This window comes from Gopherus flavomarginatus, chromosome 3 (genome assembly GCF_025201925.1).
Source record: "Gopherus flavomarginatus isolate rGopFla2 chromosome 3, rGopFla2.mat.asm, whole genome shotgun sequence".
Classification (NCBI taxonomy): Eukaryota; Metazoa; Chordata; order Testudines; family Testudinidae; genus Gopherus; species Gopherus flavomarginatus.
In genome coordinates, this window is record NC_066619.1 from 2,056,553 (window position 1) to 2,076,201 (window position 19,649).

General features: G+C 48.0%; 1 protein-coding gene across 4 annotated transcripts in view; it reads right to left on the bottom strand.

Moving 5' to 3' along the window:
- The window catches only part of LOC127046481 (phospholipid-transporting ATPase FetA-like), a 137,703-nt gene that overhangs the window by 95,976 nt on the left and 22,078 nt on the right, over window positions 1-19,649 (bottom strand). For all 4 annotated transcript variants that reach the window (XM_050943550.1, XM_050943551.1, XM_050943554.1 and 1 more), the window contains exon 3: window positions 13,875-13,933. In XM_050943550.1, the coding sequence (XP_050799507.1) occupies window positions 13,875-13,933 (59 nt within the window). The remainder of the gene's footprint in view (window positions 1-13,874; window positions 13,934-19,649) is intronic.

Here is a 19,649-nt window from a genome sequence, read left to right on the forward strand (position 1 = left end):
AGCAGTGCTTGGTTCAGGTCTTCTACATTAATGAGGGTTACACGTGATTTACGATCTGTTAACAGTGTAAATGGATCCTGTCCACACACAGATATCTGTAAAAGTTCTTACATGTCCATATCCTTGCCAGGCTTTCCTTCTCAATCGGTGCATATCATTTTTCTGCTTCTTTGAGTGAGTGAGAGCAAAATGCAGCTGGATTCCACTCTGGGCCATGTTGTTGGAACAAGACACCAGATCTGCTTGCATCCACACCAACCATTGTGGGTTTGTTCACATTGTAGTAGTTGAGAATAGGAGCTGTTGAGATAATTTCTTTTACCATTTTAAGGCAATTTATTGATTTGGCCCCCAGAGTCAAAGTGTGTTGGACTTTAACAGTTCATGAAGTGGTTTTGTTTGTGTAGAATGGTCTTGTAGGTATTGACCACGGTAATTTACCACCCCCAGGATACAGCTCAGTTCCGGTACGTTAGTTGGAGAATTCAATTCTCAAATTGGTTTTACTTTCTCAAGGTTAGGACTGATTCCATCTGTTTATTGGCTGTTCCAAAAACTCAATGTGGGGTAGGTGGAAAACACATTTTTCCTTGTTTACCTTCAGTCCAGACTGACTGACTGGGCTTAGGGCGTCATTGAGGATTTTGTTGTGTTCTTCCATCAAAGGTCCATATATCAAAATGCTGTCCATAAAAGCTACAACTCCGTTTGTGTTTGTTAACAGTTCTGCCGTCCTTCTCTGGAAAATTTCAGGTGCAGTGGTCATCCCAAAAGATGATCTTCACAATCAAACTTCCCAAAGGTGTCTTAAATATAGTCAGTTTAGCACTTTCTTTGGTTAAAAGAATTTGCCAGAATCTGCTCGCGGCATCCAGCTTGGAGAATAGTATAGTTCCTTTCACCTTGGGGAGGAAGCCATCCAGTGTTGGGAGGAGATATTTTTCTCCCACAACTGCTTCATTATGTCTTTTAAGATCCACACAGATTCATATTTTTCCATTTTTCTTTGTAACTGGTACCACTGGGGCACACATTGCTGTTGGCTCAGAGATTTTCTCAGTTATGCCAATCTGCTCCATGTTCTGTAACTCAGTCTCCGCTCTGTGAAGTAATGGGATAGGAATCCTGCGAGGTGTATGTACACTGTATGATTCAGCATTGTCCCTGGAGATGACTTGTACTGGATCTCCTTTCAAAATCCCAATATCAGCAAATATTCCATCAAGTTCTTCTACCTTTCTCACTAGGCCCATCATGGCTGCCACACTGAGGCTGAGAAGGCTGTTGGTCTGTGGTCCTTTGATCATGTACATTCAATGCATAGCTTTTGTCTTTGTTTCTGTGGTGAACTGGCCCATGCAGTTCAGAATCCCTCCAAGGCCAGTCAGAGCCAGTCAGGTGACGTCAGCTCTGGGAAGGTTGAAGGTGATTGTAAGTCCCTTCTGAGATGACTGTGACATCAGCTCCTTAATCAATTTTAACATTAATAGTCTTGCCATGAATATTCAGTTTCACTTTCCAGGCAGGCTCTGAGACATCACAAGTGATGGATCCCAGAAACAATGGCTCTTGGCTGCCTGTAGTATGAGTCAGCACCCTCGCTGCTTTGGTGCAGCAAAGAGCAGCAAAATGTCCACGTTTCATGCATTTATTACACCATGTGCCTTGGATGCTCTTGGGATATGACTTTTTTCATACCTTGTACATGTAGACTGGAATTTGTTCATCTTAGCCTGGGAATTCTCTCTCCTTGCCTCAGGGGTTTTATGGTAACTTGTAACACTCCAGTGTCTGTTTACAGTTTCTAAACTAGTTTCAGGTTTTTCAAATCTGTGAAGTTTCTCTAAGTTTTGCTGTTTCACCAGTTCAGAATGTTTTGCTATCTATATAGCTGCAGCTAAGGTTAAATCTCACTTCAGCTGAAGCTGTCATGAAAGGTTTTTTTCTCTTAACCCCATAATCAGCCTGTCTCTGATATTGTCATGTTTTGCATTCCTCAAATCACAGTTTTCAGCCAATGTATGCAGACCTTGTATACAATTTTCAATATTTTCCTCTGCTCCGTAGATTTTCTGTTGGAAACATGCTCTTTCATAAACCATATTTCTCTAAGATATAGTATGGATCACACATAGCCAGAACCTTTTCATAGTCATCTTTTTCGTTACTGTCTCCAGTAAGGTCAAAGGATTTAAAGATATGCTTGGTCCACCTCCCAGGGCTGGCTCCAGCTTTTTTGCCGCCTCAAGGGATGAAAAAAAAGAGTAAGCCGCAATCAGCGGCACTTCAGCAGCAGCTCTACCACACCACTTCATTCTTCGGCGGCCGATCTTTCCCTCCGAGAGGGACTGAGGGACCCGCTGCCAAGTTGCCACCGAAGACCCGGATGTGCTGCCCCTTTCCATTGGCGGCCCCAAGCACCTGCTTCCTGCGCTGGTGCCTGGAGCAGGCCCTGCTACCTCCTCATAGCATAAATTAAGCAAGATACCTGTATATCTCCAGTGTTTTTGTGGAGTTTGTTTGTAATTTGAAATCTTGCAAAATATTGCCTCTAGTCTGTCCATTGTGAAGGTGTTTCAAAGCTGAAGTTTTCTGGGGCACTGAAGAGTAGCATGTTGATTAGATCCTGCAATCTTTGTTGCTTTGTTCCTTCCGGTTCTGTTCTTAGTTTACTCCTGACACCATGTTATGTACTTCTGCACCAGATATGGGCTGGCTACAGAGCTTGCTTCTAAATGAGAAACACACCGGGTGTGTTCATCATATGCTCTTTCAGTGCTCTGTCAGGTATGCCTGAGGTTCATTTAAATTTTACACACAAAAGTACTAGATAGTAGCTAAACAGAATAATATAGTTCAGCATTCCTTTACGCTATCTTCAACAAGAGGATCTCACAAAGGACTATGTCAGGGTGTAACCCCAAGCAAATATATTAACAAGGCTACAGAGAGGAGACCGCTAATGTGGAATCAAATCATTGCTATGAGGCTCCTTTACAGCACTCTTCAGCTGACCTGAAAAGCCCCAAATATTAAAGAATCCTCAGCAGCTACGAAAGCAGCATGATCCAGAGGGATGGGACACCTGTCAGCTCAGGCACGGCACTGACTTTCAGTGTGAGCTTGGGCAAGTCACCTCCCTGCTCTTTGCCTCAGTTTCCCCGATGCTGAATAGGAATAACAGCAGCTACACACCTTAGTAAAGTGCTTTGAGATCTACAGATGAGAAGTGTGATACGACAGCGACAGCACCAGTATTTTTTTTTAACTAATCTCCTTTGCAATTGGCTAGATTTAGAGCTACTGTGAATGAGCATGACTCCCCTGAAATCAATCCAGAACAGCACATGCTGTTCCTAAAACCAGCTCAGGACCATGGCTAAACGAATCTGGCTTTGAGGGAGGAGTTGTTATAGCAGGCAAGTTTTCAGAACCCTTCCGCTTGTGATGTCAGGCCATCGGCAAACACTCAGCAGATGGCTTCTGCCTTTGTTCTCTGGACAAACAAGCTAATGCAGGAGATGCATTTAGCTGCTGTTATGGTTCCCATTAGATGAGCTGAAGGCTGAATCCCAAAAAGGGCAGGGTGTGGCCGATGGGAGAGCAGTGGAAAGAGTGACTCCTCTGTATTTACAATACCAGCACTGAGGTTCCTTTATAACATTTGGAAAATTGTGTCTAAACAGCAGCTCTGCTACAGCTGTAGCTGACATGCAGCTCAGTGCTGCTAGGTGCAGGCTCACTGCTCCCTACAATGCATGGGCATCAATGCAGCTGCACCACCACAGTGGCCTTCCCGGGTGCCACGCTGCAAGATTGCTGGAGACTAATTTCACTGTTTTCCTTTTAGCTGCGGTAATCCAGAACAAAGGGACGTGACTCCCCCATGTAGAGCGTTCGTCCCTGATCACACGAATGCAGGTGCATGAAAAACACAGAAGGGCCTAAATATCAGGGTATACGGAACACTGCATCCAGCCCAGAGGACTAGAATCGAGGAGGAACACAAGGACTGGAAGACTGAACAGACGCAAGGTCCACCTACAAGCCCAGCCCCTGAGAATGTCCAGCATCAGACACACCAAAGGGAGGTTCAAGAAACCACACTGTGGGTAGATTTGGGATAATCTGATCCCGTGAAGGTCTCCTCCTAATTCATAATAGAGATTGGCCTAAGACCTGACGTAGTAGGTTTTATCTCCCTTCCAAAAAGTCTTTCAGCATTAACTTTATAACTGGGAAGTTTTGTTATCATGTAACCATCCAAAACCTCTTTCAATTTTATTAAATTCTTTGCTTCACTGTCAACATGTGGCAGTGAGTTTTACAGTCTAATCATGTTCTGGAGCATGAGCTTTCGTGGGTGAATACCCACTTCGTCAGATGCATGCATCACATGTTAAATGTCCAGGAAAATCTTTCGGAAAATGTATTGACTACACTTTGTACTTATATCGGACCTTTCACCTGAGGATCTCAATGTACTTTACAAACACTATTAAACCTGTGCAATCACCCAAAGAGGTATTAGTATTATCTTCATTTTTACAGAGGGGGAAACTGAGGCACAAAGAAGTGGTGCTACTTGTCCAAGGTGACAAAGACAGTCAGTGACATGGCCAGGAGTAGAACGCAGGAGCCTTGCCTCCCAGTCACCTGTTCTAACTATGAGGCCACATGCCCCCCAACCCATCCCAGCACCACAAACAAATCCCAAGAGTGCCCCGTTTCCTAGGCTCCTGCTGTGACAACTGGACTCTCTCCTGGACGTGGAAAGAGATGTCTGCCCTCTGGTGTAACTGCTAGATAGCCTGCCCTTCCAGAGCAGAGTGCGCCAGCAGCCTTGGCTTTCTGGCCACTTTTCCCACTACTAGTCATGGGGGACGGGGGTGTCGCAGAAGCAGCGCCCATATCTCAGCAGCATTCTCTGGCTCAGTGCTGGACCAAAGGGCACACGGTGTGGCCGGATTGCACACACCAACACTGGCCCACATGGAAGTCCCATCTTGCTCCCATTTGGGAGTCATGGCGCAGAGGCACAGAAAGCAGCATTCTAGCGCCCTGAGTGTTGGCTCTGCTCCTCCTTCCCACAGCAGTGCTCACAGATGAGACACCCCAGCTGCGGCTCAGGCCAGTGCCACGTGGAGTTATCACAGGCAGTTACGAGGCTCCCTTGGACTTCTCTAGAGGCCTTATCGGGGATGTAGGAATAGAAAAACAGAGGCCGACACCAGAGGGGACAGATGGCCAGACACTGGCTGCGGGGTGTGCATTAAGGGCTCCAGGTTCGTTACCGATCTGACATTAGAATCAGTTCCTGACGCAAGCTGAAATCTGCCTTTGCCTCAGGGGCCCTGCATTTCCTTTCCAGTTCTTGGATACCCAATTTCAGAACTGTTTGTGCAGCCCCGAGTGACGTCTCTGAACAGCTGTGCTGAATTCCAAAGTGAAGCCGGAGAACTGGACGGAGAATCTGAGTCAGAGCAAACACTAAAATCCTGCAAAGCAGATGTCCTCCTCCACACCCTCTGCAGAACCAAGTCACAACGATCATGAGACAGGCCCATCAGCTGGAGCTCAAAGGGGGTGTGTGGTGTGGGGAGGTCTGCCCTGGAGGAATCCACACTGACACTGTACTGGGGAAGTGGCAGCGGGCTAAGCTGCCTCCAAAATGAATCTTAATAAAGTCTCTTGAATTTCACTGGATCAAGCCCTGAGCTCTTTACTTCATTTTCACTCAATCCTTATGCAGGCAAAAGCCCTGCTGCTGTCAGTAAGAATTGGCCCATGTGAGAACTGAGTAAAAATGGCATCAGGATTTGACCCTTTCTTTCGGCAGACCAAAGACAAATTTCTCTTATTTTTAACTCCAGGGCTAAGGGTCCCTGCAGTCTGTTTCATTCAGGCTACTTTCTACTTCATCAGCTCGATTTCTAACTAGGGTGGGATCACTTGTGGCATTGCGGTTCCCCTAGTTGGTGCCGGGATAAAGCACGTCAGTTTGTTTTTAATTCTGCAATTGACACGGCACACAATTCGGTTTGCTTTAGTGAACTCAAGCCACTGATCTCTCATTGAGCAGCATGAGGCCAAAGAGATGTCAGGCCTGGGCCAGTTTGGGGGCACAAGTCTCATGATGAACCCGTGTCTTCACAATGAATCCCGCAAACCACTGCTATGCCCAGAGCCAGCCCCGTCACTCTAAATGGTACTGCCTTGTTTGCAGGAACCACCAGCTCTGTACAGCAGCAAAAGGCCTGGCTGCTGTTGGTAACATAGGCCTTCCGTCCAGGGTGTGAGTAAGGGGCACTATACTGTTTGGATAAGAATTACTTTGTTGCCTCCTCCCCCTCCAGTGGGTACCATCACCATTTATACAGAGAGACCTACCAGATCCTCCAGTCCACTTCCCTGAAGCCAATGCAGGATAGTCCCTATAGCACATAAAAACAGAACAACAGCCCTGCTGGGTCAGACCAAGAGTCCATCTAGCCCAGTATCCTGCCTTCCAACGGTGGCCAGTGCCAAATGGTTTGGGGGGAATAAACAGAATAGGGCAATTTATCGAGTGATCCATCCCGTCAACCAGTCCCAGCTTCTGGCAGTCAGAGATTTAGGGACACCCAGAGCATGGGGTTGTGTCCCTGACCATCTTAGCTAATAGCCATTGATGGACCTGTCCTCCAGGAACTGATCTAGTTCTTTTTTGAGCCCAGTTATAGTTTTGCCCTTCACAACATCCCCTAGCAAGGAGTTCCACAGGTTGACTGTGCGCTGTGTGAAGAAATATTTCCCTTTGTTTGTTTTAAACCTGCTGCCTGTTCATTTCATTAGGTGACACTGGGTTCCTATGTTACACGAAGGGTAACATAACACTTGCTTATTCCCTTGCTCCACACCAGTCATGATTTTACAGACGTCTCTCATATGCCCCCTTAGTTGCCTCTTTTCCAAGCTGAACAGTCTCAGTCTGATTAATCTCTCCTCATATGGAAGCTGTTCCATCCCCTAATCACTCTTATTGCCCTTCTCTTTATTTATTCCAACTCAAATATATCTTTTTTCAGATGGGTTGTCCAGAACCGCAGCAGTATTCAAGGTGTGGGGGTATCATAGTGGTATTGTGATATTTGTCCGATTGTCTAGCACTTCCCTAATTGTTCCTAATATCCAGGTAGCTTTTTTTGACTAATGCTGCACACTGAGTAGATGTTTTCACAGAACTCTCCACAACGACTCCAAGATTTTTCTTGAGTGGGAACAGCTAATTTAGACCTCGTCATTTCGTAGGTATAGCTGGGATTATGTTTCCCAATGTGCAGTACTTTACATTTATCAACCCTGAATTTCATCTGCCATTTTGTTGCCATCACCAATGATGGATTAACGCACGGGTCCATGGGGCCCCAGCTATTTGGGGGGCCCAGGAGTGCCAGAACCTGTGTAGAAGGGGGGAGGGCCACCAGCGCTGGAACTGTGGCCCCTCCGCTGCTCCTCCTCTTTCAGGCAGGGTCCCATCCCCTGCTCCTCCTCTTCCCCCCAACACCCCGGCCAGGCCAGAAGCTGGAACCAGGGCAAGGTAAGAACTGCCCAAGGAGCCTGTGCTGCTGTGGAGAGCCCCAGACCCTCCACCTGCCCTGGGCGGGGAGCCAGGGTGCCCAAAGAGCAGCAACCAGCCCATGTCCTTTGCCACCCAGGACAGGTGGAGGGTCCGGGACTTCCCACAGTGTCCCAGGCTCCCCGGATGGCTCTTAGGAGCCTGGGAGAAGTGAGGAGGAGCAGGGGGCAGGGTCCTGTGGCAGGGGCGGCTATGGCCCACCTCAGCCCTCTCCCACTGGGAAGAGGGAGGCTGGTGCCACTAGCAGGGGCTGAGCTTTCTGCCTGTTCATGTTAAAAAGTGGGTGAGGCTATAGCCCCCCCCAAAGGTTCCAACACCCCTAGAACCCAGAGTGTGAGGGGCCCAAATGTTCTTTGTGGCCACGGCCTCAGCAAATCATAATCAACCTCTGGTAGTCACCCAGTTTTGAGAGATCCTTTTGTAGCTCTTTGCAGTCTGCCTAGGACTTAACTATCTTGAGTAGTTTTATATTATCTGCAAATTTTGTCACCTCACTGTTTACCCCTTTTTCAAGATCATTGATGAATATGTTGAATAGGACTGGTCCCAGAACAGACCACTGGGGGACACCACAATTTACCTTTCTTCATTCTGAAACCTGATCATTTATTCCTACCCTTTGTTTCCTATCTTTTAACCAGTTACTCATCCCCGAGAGGACGTTCCCTCTTATCCCATGACAGCTTACTTTGCTTAAGAGCCTTTGGTGAGGGACCTTGTCAAAGACTTTCTGAAAATCTAAATACACTATATCCACTGGATCCTCCTTGTTCACATGCTTGTTGACCCCCTCAAAGAGTTCTAGCAGATTGGTGAGGCATGAGTTCCCTTTATAAAAGTTGTGTTGACTCTTCCCCAACATATATTCATCCCTGTGTCTGATCATTTTGTTTTTTACTATATTTTCAGCCAGTTTGCCTGGGACTGAAGTGAGTCTTACCAGTCTGTAACTGTTAGGATCGCCTCTGGTGGCTGCTTTAAAAATCGGCATTACGTTAGCTACTCAGCAGCCGTCTGTAGGGCCATACAAATTCACAGCTGTGAAACACAGGTCAGGACCGTGAAATCAGATCTTTCCAGTGAGATCCAGCTATTGGACGGCAGGGGAAGGGGCAGGACTGGTGGTATCCCAGCCAGGGGCTCCTACTGTGCACTGGGCTCCAGCGGCTAATCTCGGTGGGACTGGAGCAGGACAGGATTCCTCTTCACCTGCATGGGCTGCTCTCGAGAGGAGATCACATCCACCTGCGGGTACCTTGCCCGGCTGCTCTGAAGGCAGTGCGGAAGTGAAGGTGCTAATCCCGCAAGCCCCCTACAACTTTGTGACCCCCTATGACTCTCTTTTGGGTTGGGACCCTCATGGTTACAACACCATGAAATTTCAGATGTGAACATTTGAAACCATGAAATTAGCTAATTTTAAAATCCTATGATCATGAAATTGACCACAACGGACTGTGAATTTAATTGGGCCCTAGTCATCTGGTACAGAGGCTGATTACAGCCATAGGTTACACACCACAGTTAATACTTCTAAAATTTCACATTGGAGTTCCTTCAGAACTCTTGGGTGATACCATCTGGGCCTGGTGATTTATTACTGCATAATTTATCAATTTGTTCCAAAACCTTCTCTAATGACACTTCAATCTGGGACAGTTCCTCAGATTTGTTACTGAAAAAGAATGGCTCAGGCATGGGAATCTCCCTCACATCCTCTGCAGTGAGGACCAATGCAAAGAATTCTGTTAGCTTCTACACAATGGCCTCATCTTCCACGAGTGCTCCTTCAGCACCTCCACCATCCAGTTGCCCCATTGACAGTTTGGTAGGCTTCCTGCTTCTAATATATTTAAATAAAATTGCTGTTAGTTTTTGTATCTTTTGCTAATTGCTCTTCAAATTCTTTTAAGCCTGCCTAATTATACTTTTACACTTGACTTGCCAGAGGTTATGCTCCTTTCTATTTTCCTCCATAGGATTTAACTTTGAATTTGTAACGGACGTCTTTTTGTCACTAACTGCCTCTTTTACCCTATTGTTTAGCCAGGAGGCAGGGAGGGGCACTTTTTGGTCCTGGCTGGTTTTATAATTTAGGATACACATAGTTTGAGCCTCTATTATTGTGTTTTTTAAAAGTTTCCATGCAGCTTCCAGGCATTTCACTCATGACTGTTCCTTTTAAATCCTGTTTAACTAGACTCCTCCTTTTTTTGTAGTTCCAGCATAGCAGCATTTATCTTCCAAAAGGAGGGTTTTCTTGGTATTTCCCCTGTCAAGGATAAATCACAGAATACCAGGGCTGGAAGGGAGCTCAGGAGGTATCTAGTCCCACCCCCTGCTCAAAGCAGGACCTATCCCCAGCTATGTTCAAATTTCAATTACATTATTGTTGCTATTACCGAGCGGTTCAAGCTGTATTCACGTCTTCAACCAGATCCTGTGGTTCGCTTAGAACTAAACCAGGAATCGCCTCTGCCCTTATGGGTTCCAGGGCTGGCTACTCCAGGACACAGTCATTAACGGGGTTTAGAAATTTTATCTCCACATCCTGACCTAAGGTAACGTTCCCAATCAATATGGGGATAGTTGAAATCCCACATTATTATTGAGTTTTCTGAGGCTGTCAGACTGGGGATGGGACTACTCAACGGTGCCCCAGAAAGTCTCATCTGTGTATCTCTCTGTCTCCCTTAACTCCTCCAATTCAGCCACTCTGCTCTCAAGAGCCCGTACGCAGTCTCAGAGGGATGATAGTTGCTTGCACCGAATGCACATTTATGCCTCCTGCCCACAAGGCAGGTAATCCTACATACTGCATTCAGTGCAATAATCTGGATACTGGTGGGCATCTGCCTGCATTATCTTTACTCTTGCGGGCTTGGTTTGTTCGTTGCGTTTTTTATTTCCGGGGCAGAGGGGATTATTGGCCTAAGTTTAGAGAATATTTATTAGGTGCATCTGGCTCTCACACGCCCCCTCTAAACTCCCATTTGCTGCTGCTAGTCGCTAGCACATTGTGCAGCACTTTGTCCAGTCTAGTGTTAAATGTACTGATGGGTGGGCCTTCCCCTTCCCCCTGTCCTCCAAGTGACTCGTCTCCAGGCTGATCCACCTCCCTTGTAGGAGGTTTGCCTTCATATTTAACCTACTTTTTCTCTGCCTTAATTTCACTCCACAGTCCTAATGAAGCCCTGCCTTGCCCCACACTCCCATCCCCTGCTCTGCTGCCGTTTGCACCATTCCAGGAGCTGAAGCCCCAGGGCCCTGCCAGTAGCTTGTCCTCTTGCCACATTTACTGGGAGTGCAGATGATCTGTGGGGGGATGGGCAACCAAAAGCTTTCCGCAAGTCCAAGTGCGACAGGTTTATTTAAGGTCAGAGCGCTCCCTTGGGTGTGTTAACGGGGCCTGTCAAACGGTGGGAAGTGCCATTCCTGACAGCTCTTCTGAGACTGACGTCACAATTGCCCAGCTTGTTATGACTCTGCTCACAGTCGGCGTCTTGCCCTACACGAAGCTGAATTTCTCACCCTCCTCTGCTCCTCACTCACATCTTCCTGCATGACTGTTCCACAGAGTGTGGAGGAGGAGAACACGCTGCGAAGGGAGATAGCTACCAGGATCCCCACCTCAGGCTTGGCTTTGCAGCACAGTCCAGCTGCCCAGCCCTCAATAAGCCTAAACAAGGACAAGACACTCCCACCCTTTGCTCAGTCTTCGTCCTGGGGATGTCAGGCCAGGAGAAACCTTCCATTTGATGAAGGGCTTAAACCCACAGACTGCCGTCTGCCCCCATACAACTCGGGTGTTTGTCTGGAATACAACAATCCCTCAAATCCATATTGCATATTTCCTCCCCTAACCTCTCTCAACTCCTTGGGGAGAACACACTGCCCATGAAAACCATTACAGTCTCGCTGGCTGTGCTCCCAGACCAGACACAGAACCTATTCTATAACTAATTTATGGCCCTATTAAGCTATAAAAGAGTCAAATGAACCCTGCCCACGGCTGCAAACTTCAAACAGGAAGCCCACTGCTACAACGCTTCTTCAGCTCTTTGCTGAATTACCAGGTTTCATTCTAGTCTGTCCTAGCTGGCCCTTCTAGCACGCAGGAGCTACTAGTGAAACTTTTCTTGTGCCCAGAGAGCTGCTCAAACTCCCAGGCTCGAGGGCCAACACCAGTGCCAGCCAATATGGGCTATGGGGGGGATGACTACTACCCTCTGGTCCGAAAGTGCCCACATCCGCTGCGGGGTCCACTGGCCCTGAGCAGCTGAATGGCAGTGAAGCTTCCTCAGTTCAACCTGGTGTGTTCACTTCATAAACAGATCCTGTGGCATAAACATAAAAGCCATGTGCTCTGGGCTGCATATGCTATCGCCCAGTGATGTTAGCAGCAGCTGCTGCCTTTCCGCACCCGTGGGCCCAAGCAATCGCAGACCCACTGTGCATGGTCTCGCTCCCACTGAGCCTGCTCCTGCACTGCCCCTGAGCAGTGCTCTGTGGCAGGCACAGGCAGGGTCCCCAGACTCAACCCCTCAGCACTGCACCCCTGGCTGCTGCAGTGCCACTGTGTTCAGGACCATCAGTACCCACCTGGGAGGCCAGGATTTGACTCTTTACATGGATTGCAGGCTCCTGTTCCTAGGCATGAAAACCTCAGAAGCTCCCTTTTTTGTCCTATGACCAATATGTGTTAACCACTTATGCTAAGCAATGTGTTCCACCTTGCATGTAGCTGGAGCAGTCCTGGAGAAGAGCTCTGTGTAGCTCAAAAGCGCGTCTCCCTCACCAGCCGAAGCTGGTCCAGTCACCAGCTTGTCTCTACCATTCTGGGACCCATATGGCTACAACTACACTGCAGACAATGTTAGGAGTGTCAAGTCTGTGGGGAAGGAGCCAGGAGCCTCTCTCTCCTCCTTGGAGTTTCCAGCCACACCCAAAACGCCGATAAAAATAGGGTCTAACGTCACTTGGGCTAGGCCAGCTCTTTTCCACACATCCCGCCAGTACGGATGTAATGAACGGAAAAGTTACCCGGGCTTCTTTGGAAATAAAAAGCCCAGGGCATGATGTGCAGCTCTGCGCAAGTCAGACTGCGCTAGCATGGTTTCGGGACAGCTTTCTGGTTTCCCACCACTCTGGCATGCTCCAGGGCTTGGGCTTTCTAGACATTCTTCTAGAATTTCTCAGCTTCGGTCTATGCTGGGCTCCAGGGATGCTGGGACACGTGAAAGTCAGACTAATATCAGAACCAGAAAAGGTTGCTCCCCTACACACACACACACTCACACACACACACACGCTCTTCTGAACTCAGGGAGAGGTGGAGGAAAAGGAGGATCGGGTCAGCAAAGGTCACCCCTTGCACTTCTCTTCAGAGCAGGTGGGGGAGGCCATCAGGACAGGACAGATTCCCTCCCCCCTACATCTCCATCCCAGCCCCGTGAGCACAGCGTCCTGTCCCAGCCTGGCATTCTCCCAATCCTGGATCTCCAAGCCCTGTATGCTGTTAATGCACATCCAATCCTGCACTGCCAGGCCCCATGTGCATAAAATGCACCTTCCAAATCCCATATCACCAAGACCGAAGGGCGGAAGTGGTATAAAGGCCTTGCACTAGCCCCCTGCACATTTCACTGTGTGCGCACATTGTGCATTCAATGTGCATGCAGTGGTCCTGTCCCATGCGAGTCTCCCAGGTGTTTGGCTTGGTCCAAGAACCATTGAAAAACATCCAGTTTGTGCTGCCGTGAGCATGAAGCTTATTGTAAAGTCTTGGGGCCAGTCCTACAAACAGGCATGCAAGTCTCTTTACCCGAGTGAGCTCACTGAGCCTCGCTGCAGGTATGACGTCTCTAGGGTACGGGTTTGCAGGATCAGGTGCCTTATTAGTGCCCTGCTTGCAGAACAGATGCCAGAAGTGAAACTCCCAGTGCCCGACTCAAATGACCAGGGGTTCCCCTGTGCACCCCTATGTCGTTACTGAAAGGTTGCCAGGGACAGACAGTGACCAGCCACATTTAGATCTTTTGATAAAGTCCAAGACACCTGTATACAATTTTTTGTCAAAACAGACTTCAGCACTTTGTTTACAGAACGCTCCCCAGCATGAGCACGAGTGACCCTACAATAACAAACCCACATACTCACAATACACTTCCGACTGGAAGGAAACCTGCAGATGAGCTGGTGTCCCATGAAGCAGCCCAAGCAATTGTTCTGCATTAAACATATGATTGTTACTTACAGCATATTCGAACTCCAGATTAAAGTCCCGGTTGTTTGCCTGAAGGTGCCTCTCTTCCTCTGTAGAGAAGAACACACACATTAGAATTCAGCAGAGAACTTAATAGCCGTTGGAGGAGGCGGGGGGAGATAATGACTAATTACAAGCATCAAGGAGCAGCAGGAAGAGGGGACTTTTAGGAGAGGAATGCAAGGGAGACCCAAGCTGTGTACTGGAACCCCAATGCCCGGGCTTAGTGGTGTGGCAGACACCCACCTGGCATGATGCTAGTGCGGAGTGATGTGGCATTCATTCACCATGTTCCAATCACATCCCTCACTGTGGTCCTAGCATTGGCATCAGTAGGACATGCTGATCTCCTACCCATCGTATTAGCTTCCCTGGAGGCTCAGAATTAGTTCTAGACAAGTGGGACTCAAGCTCCCAACCTCCCCCCATAAAAATCTCGACACGCTGGTGCCCTAGGTCTATAGTTAATTCTGCACCACTAGTGGAGCATGGGACTAGGGCAGGGCATCAGCAGTGTAAGAACAATCAGCTCGCAGAGATGTTTTCATTCAAGGAACTCAGATGCTTTAAATAGTAATTCATTCATCCTTACATCCCTTTCGTGAGACAGAAAAATTCTTTTGCCTGATTTTACAATGGGGAAACTGAGGCACAGAGCAGCCAGCATGACTCTCAAGCTCACAGAGGGAGTCAGAGGCAGAGCTAGGAATAGAAAACAGGAGTCTTGGCTTCCACTCCCCTCCTCTAACCACTATGTCACACTCCCCTCCATAAAACATTCCCCATTAGTCACTGGGCAGATCTAAGCTGCAAACCTAGAGAAGGCTATTTCAGAACACTTGCTGCATTCCTTTTCTACAGTGAGGGCTGCTCTAAACCCCTCCTTGGCGATTCTGAGCCGAGACCCATAGTAAATGCTGCAAAGAGATAAATGATCGTAAAGAAAATATGAGATACTAAAACCTTAAGAAAATCAACAAGCCAACAGAAATGCAGAGCATGGGCAGGGCCTGGGAAAGGCGAAACAACATTCAGCTCCACGGAAGAGCCAGAGCAGCATCATTCAACCAAACACTGTGCGGTTGGACAGCCAAGCTCCAGGAAGCGGCGTGCACAGGAGAACGAGCTGTTACTAGAGAGGATGTTACAAAGGAAATCCAGCCTAAGCATGGCAATGCTGCTGCCCAGATCCTCAGAGCCCAGCACTGTACACTTAGGAACCTGGGCAGCATCAGAGATGTTGACCACGGCCAGCAGCGCCCTACACAGAGGGCAGGGTTGCCTAGCGGGATGCCAGGCAAGAATCTATGCAGAGGATGCTGCAAGGTGGTGGGGAGCAGCCTAGAGAGTTAGGAGAGCTGGCTGATATCCCCACAATGGGACCTTTCAACTGGGAACGGGGCAATATGGAGCAGGCAGCACGGCAAAACCTACGACACCTGCTGACATTCTGGAGAGGCTGAGAGGGAGCTCCCAGATCCTGGACTCCCCTCTTGCCTTCTCTTCAGCAGGGCCACTGGGAGTAGCCTGCATGGGGACTGCAAAGGGGAGGAAGGAGCCAGTTCTGCAGAGGGCTATATGGGGGCATGGAGAGCTCCATCCCGCTTTCACTGGATCCTGATCACAGCACAGCTAAGAAGCCGGGCTGCATTCCTTACTCTGCCAGCTTGGCCATCCTCAAGGTCACCCAGACTTAAAAGTGGCAATTCTTCAAAAACAGACGAGAAACTGCAGACCTGCAATTAATGTACAAACTGGACGACATTACATGAGGCCTGAATAAAGACTGGGAGTGGATGGGTCATACAAATAGAAATTTTCCCTCTGCTGATACTCACACCTTCTTGTCAGCTGTTGGAAATGGGCCACCTTGATTCCATTGGCCTCGTTAGCACTACCAAAGTAAGTTTCTCTCCTTTGGTATTCACCCCTTCTTGTCAACTGTTGAGAACAGGCCACTTCCCCCTTAACTGAATTGGCACGTTCGCACTGACCCCCCACTTGGTAAGGCAGCTCCTATCTTTTCATGTGCTGTGATATATATACTGCTTAATGTATTTTTCACTCCATGCATCCGATGAAGTGGGTTCTAGCCCACAAAAGCTTATGCTCAAATAAATGTGTTAGTCTCTAAGGTGCCACCAGGACTCCTGTTCTTTTTGCGGACACATATTAACACGGCTCCCACTCTGAAACCTTTCCTCAGGCAGAAGCTCACTAGGAGAGCGTGCCAGAAGCTGGGAACAGTTGTTTGGGTTGTGCTTTCCTTGGTGTGAGGTAGGAATAGAAAACAGCAGGGCTTAGTAAACCTGCCCTGGAAACAAAGGCAGTGGCCACCTGAACCTCAGACTGGATGGACAGCTGAGTCCACCCCCCTCTCCTCCGGGCACAGCACCGACTGCTCAGTCTGGGCCCAAAGCAGACTGAAAGCATCCTGGGTTGCCATAGGAACTTTAACACTGCTCAACATGGCTATTTCTACAGGCCAAAGTTGAACAGTGATCTCTGTTTTTGGGACCCCAAGATGTTGCTTCCCAAAACAAAGGCAGCCAAAATCAAAGCCCAAACCGTTATGGTCTCTACTGGAAATACTTGCAAGGCTGGAGTGGAGGGGTGCAGACATTGCAGGCACAACTGCAACAGTTAAAAGACAAACAGGCACCTCACCCATCTCCACCATTCCATCCGAAAGCACAGGCCTCCCCCACTCGAGCAAAGAGAGAATCTCCATTAGCTATATAGTGCCTATGACACCCAGGTGAACAGATCATATTTTACGAGCATAGGGCAGCAATGCACCCCAGCCAGTGTGTATCTGCTATTGTGTTCCACAAGCCAATGTGGTCTGTTAGTAACCATATCACAATGACTCTTGAGGAGATAAGGACAAGGCTAAAGAGCTAGAAGTTGTGTGTTATCTTTTGCCCAAGAGATGTGACTCCTACCGCAAACTAGCTGTGCCACTCCCAGCAATGACCTTTCCAGGCTGAACAGATGCTCCTGAACTGGCACTGCACATTGTTTTACAGAGTAAGGAACATCCTCCACATTTCCTCAAATTCTTCCCTTGGGAGTTCCAGACTTGTCGCTGCCTATAGAGAGCAGCTACCACCACTTCACACAGCAAATTACAACCATTTGCTTTAACAACTGCGCTTTCCCTCGCACAGTACGGAACAGGGGCCACTGAAACCTCCCCGATGAGTGCTATAAAGAACTCAACTGAAGCCCTGAAACGGGGAGAGGGGGTCCACTCTTCTCTTGAGTGTCTCCAGCAGCTGCGTGTCATATTCAGGCCTTTTCCCACTCCTGGCACCCCATAGTCAGTCAACCACGCTTGGCAGATCTTGAGTGGCTCACTCCTCCGGCTTAGTCACACAATCAAAATGAACTCCCCCCACAGTAGCAAAGAGTCCAACAAACCTGTTTGTCTACCCTCACCAGGGTCATCAGCCCTGGCTCTGGGCCCTGTAAATTCAGTCCTTCGCTTGGTCTCCCCGACGAGTCTTGTCCCTTTCTCTGGGTTTACACCACTGTGGCTGGGAAGGAACCCGGGAGCGCCTACTATGCTGGGTTCCAACCCAGGGACCCTATCCACGGCAGCCATGTACTGCTCACTGCAATTAGTGGCTGCTAGTTCCCAGGGCCTCTTCCCAGATCACAGTTACCAACTTTCACATGGTAAATAAGCACCCGACTTTCACCATAAGCCAAAAATCAAGCTAGTCCCATTTCAAAACAATCCCTAAGAACCCCAACACTCTGTGTGACTAGATCCTCCGGTGTGCAGTCTGGAACTATGGTGGGCCTGCTGTGCACCCTGACTCTCTCCCCTGCTTGCCTGGAGCCAATTAAAAAAAAAAAAAAAAGCAACAAGCTACAAGCCACAAATTAGCCAACAAGCAACTCACAAGCCAATTAAGCTGAAAACAAGCCCAATTTCTGCGGATTTTCCTCCACAGGTTTGACATGTTGTCATAAACAGATAGCTAAGGGTTAATGTTGTTTTACCTGTAAAGGGTTAACACAGGGAACCAAACACCTGACCAGAGGACCAATCAGGAAACAAGACTTTTTCAAATCTGGGCGGAGGGAAGTTTTGGGTGTGAGTTCTTTGTTCTTTGTCTTGGGTCTGACCCTCTCGGCTCTGAGAGTGATCTTTCTATCTCCTGCCTTTCTAATCTTCTGTTTCCAAGTTGTAAGTACAAGGATAGTAAGACAATAGGTTTATATTGTTTTCTTTTGTATTTACATGTGTGTAGTTGCTGGGATGTGTTAAATTGTATTCTTTTTGGATAAGGCTGTTTATTCATTTTTTTCCTTTAAGCAATTGACCCTGTATATTGTCATCTTATTACAGAGACTATTTTTAATGACTTTTTCTTTCTTTTTTTTATATAAAGCTTTCTTTTTAAGACCTGTTGGAGTTTTTCTTTAGTGGGACTCCAGGGAATTGAGTCTGAAGCTCACCAGGGAATTGGTGGAAGGAAAAAGTTAAAGGGAAAATCTCTTTGTGTTAGATTTACTAAGCCTGACTTTGCATACCCTCTGGGTGAAGGGGGGAGAGATTAGATCTCTCGGTACTTGTGTTTCCAGGACTGGAAGCAGGGAATCTCCTAGGGTCGTCCAGGGAGGGGAGCCTGGGAGGAAGTAACAAGGAAACAAGAGGAGAGGGTTATTTCCCTTTGTTGTAAGACTCAAGGAATCTGAGTCTGGGGGTCCCCCAGGGAAGGTTTTGGGAAGACCACAGTGAGCTAGGCACTGTATAATTCCTGGCTGGTGGCAGCTTTACCAGGTCCAAGCTGGTAACTAAGCTTGGAGGTTTTCATGCTAACACCCATATTTTGGATGCTAAGGTCCAGATCTGGGAAAAAATGTTATGACACATGTCTCTCCCAGATGGCCCCTTTGTCTTCACCCCTTAAGGTTGAAGTTCTCAGGGTCTCTCTCCTTCAGCTTAAGCAAATGCAGTCAAATCCTATGGCTGGAGAGGAGAGCGGCACCATGCCTTGCCACATGTTGCCCATCAGATCCCAGCCAGAAATGATGTTCTAATTCTAAGGCCATGCAAATCCTTTTATTTGAGCCTTCTGACCTCTGATTGGCTGCTTCCATCAGGCCTCTCTACACCTCCTTTCCTGGGCAGGTTGCAGTAGGAGTGCAGGGCCTCCAGGAGGGGGCCACAAAGGGACCATCCCATTCCCCCAACTATACCTGGAACCCACCACTTGGAATAACTGGCTACAGGTCTGAGCTCTGCTTATCATGCAGATGTTAATTCTGGAATCCTGTGGGAGGGTTAAAGCCTCATCCGATGGGAGGTTTTTTGTGCTGGGAACCCCTGTCATCTCTAAGTGACTCATAACCAACTTTCTGCTCATAGGAACAGCAGCTACAATCATAGAATCATAGAATATCAGTGTTGGAAGGGACCTCAGGAGGTATCTAGTCCAACCCCCTGCTCAAAGCAGGACCAATCCCCAACTAAATCAGCCCATTCAGGGCTTTGTCAAGCCTGACCTTAAAAACCTCTAAGGAAGGAGATTCCACCATCTCCCTAGATAACCCATTCCAGTGCTTTACCACTCTCTCAGTGAAAAATTTTTTCCTAATATCCAACCTAAACCTCCTCCACTGCAACTTGAGACCATTACTCCTTGTTCTGTCATCTGCTACCACTGGGAACAGTCTAGATCCATCCTCTTTAGAACCCCCCTTCAGGTAGTTGAAAGCTATTACCGAATCCCCCCTCATTCTTCTCTTCTG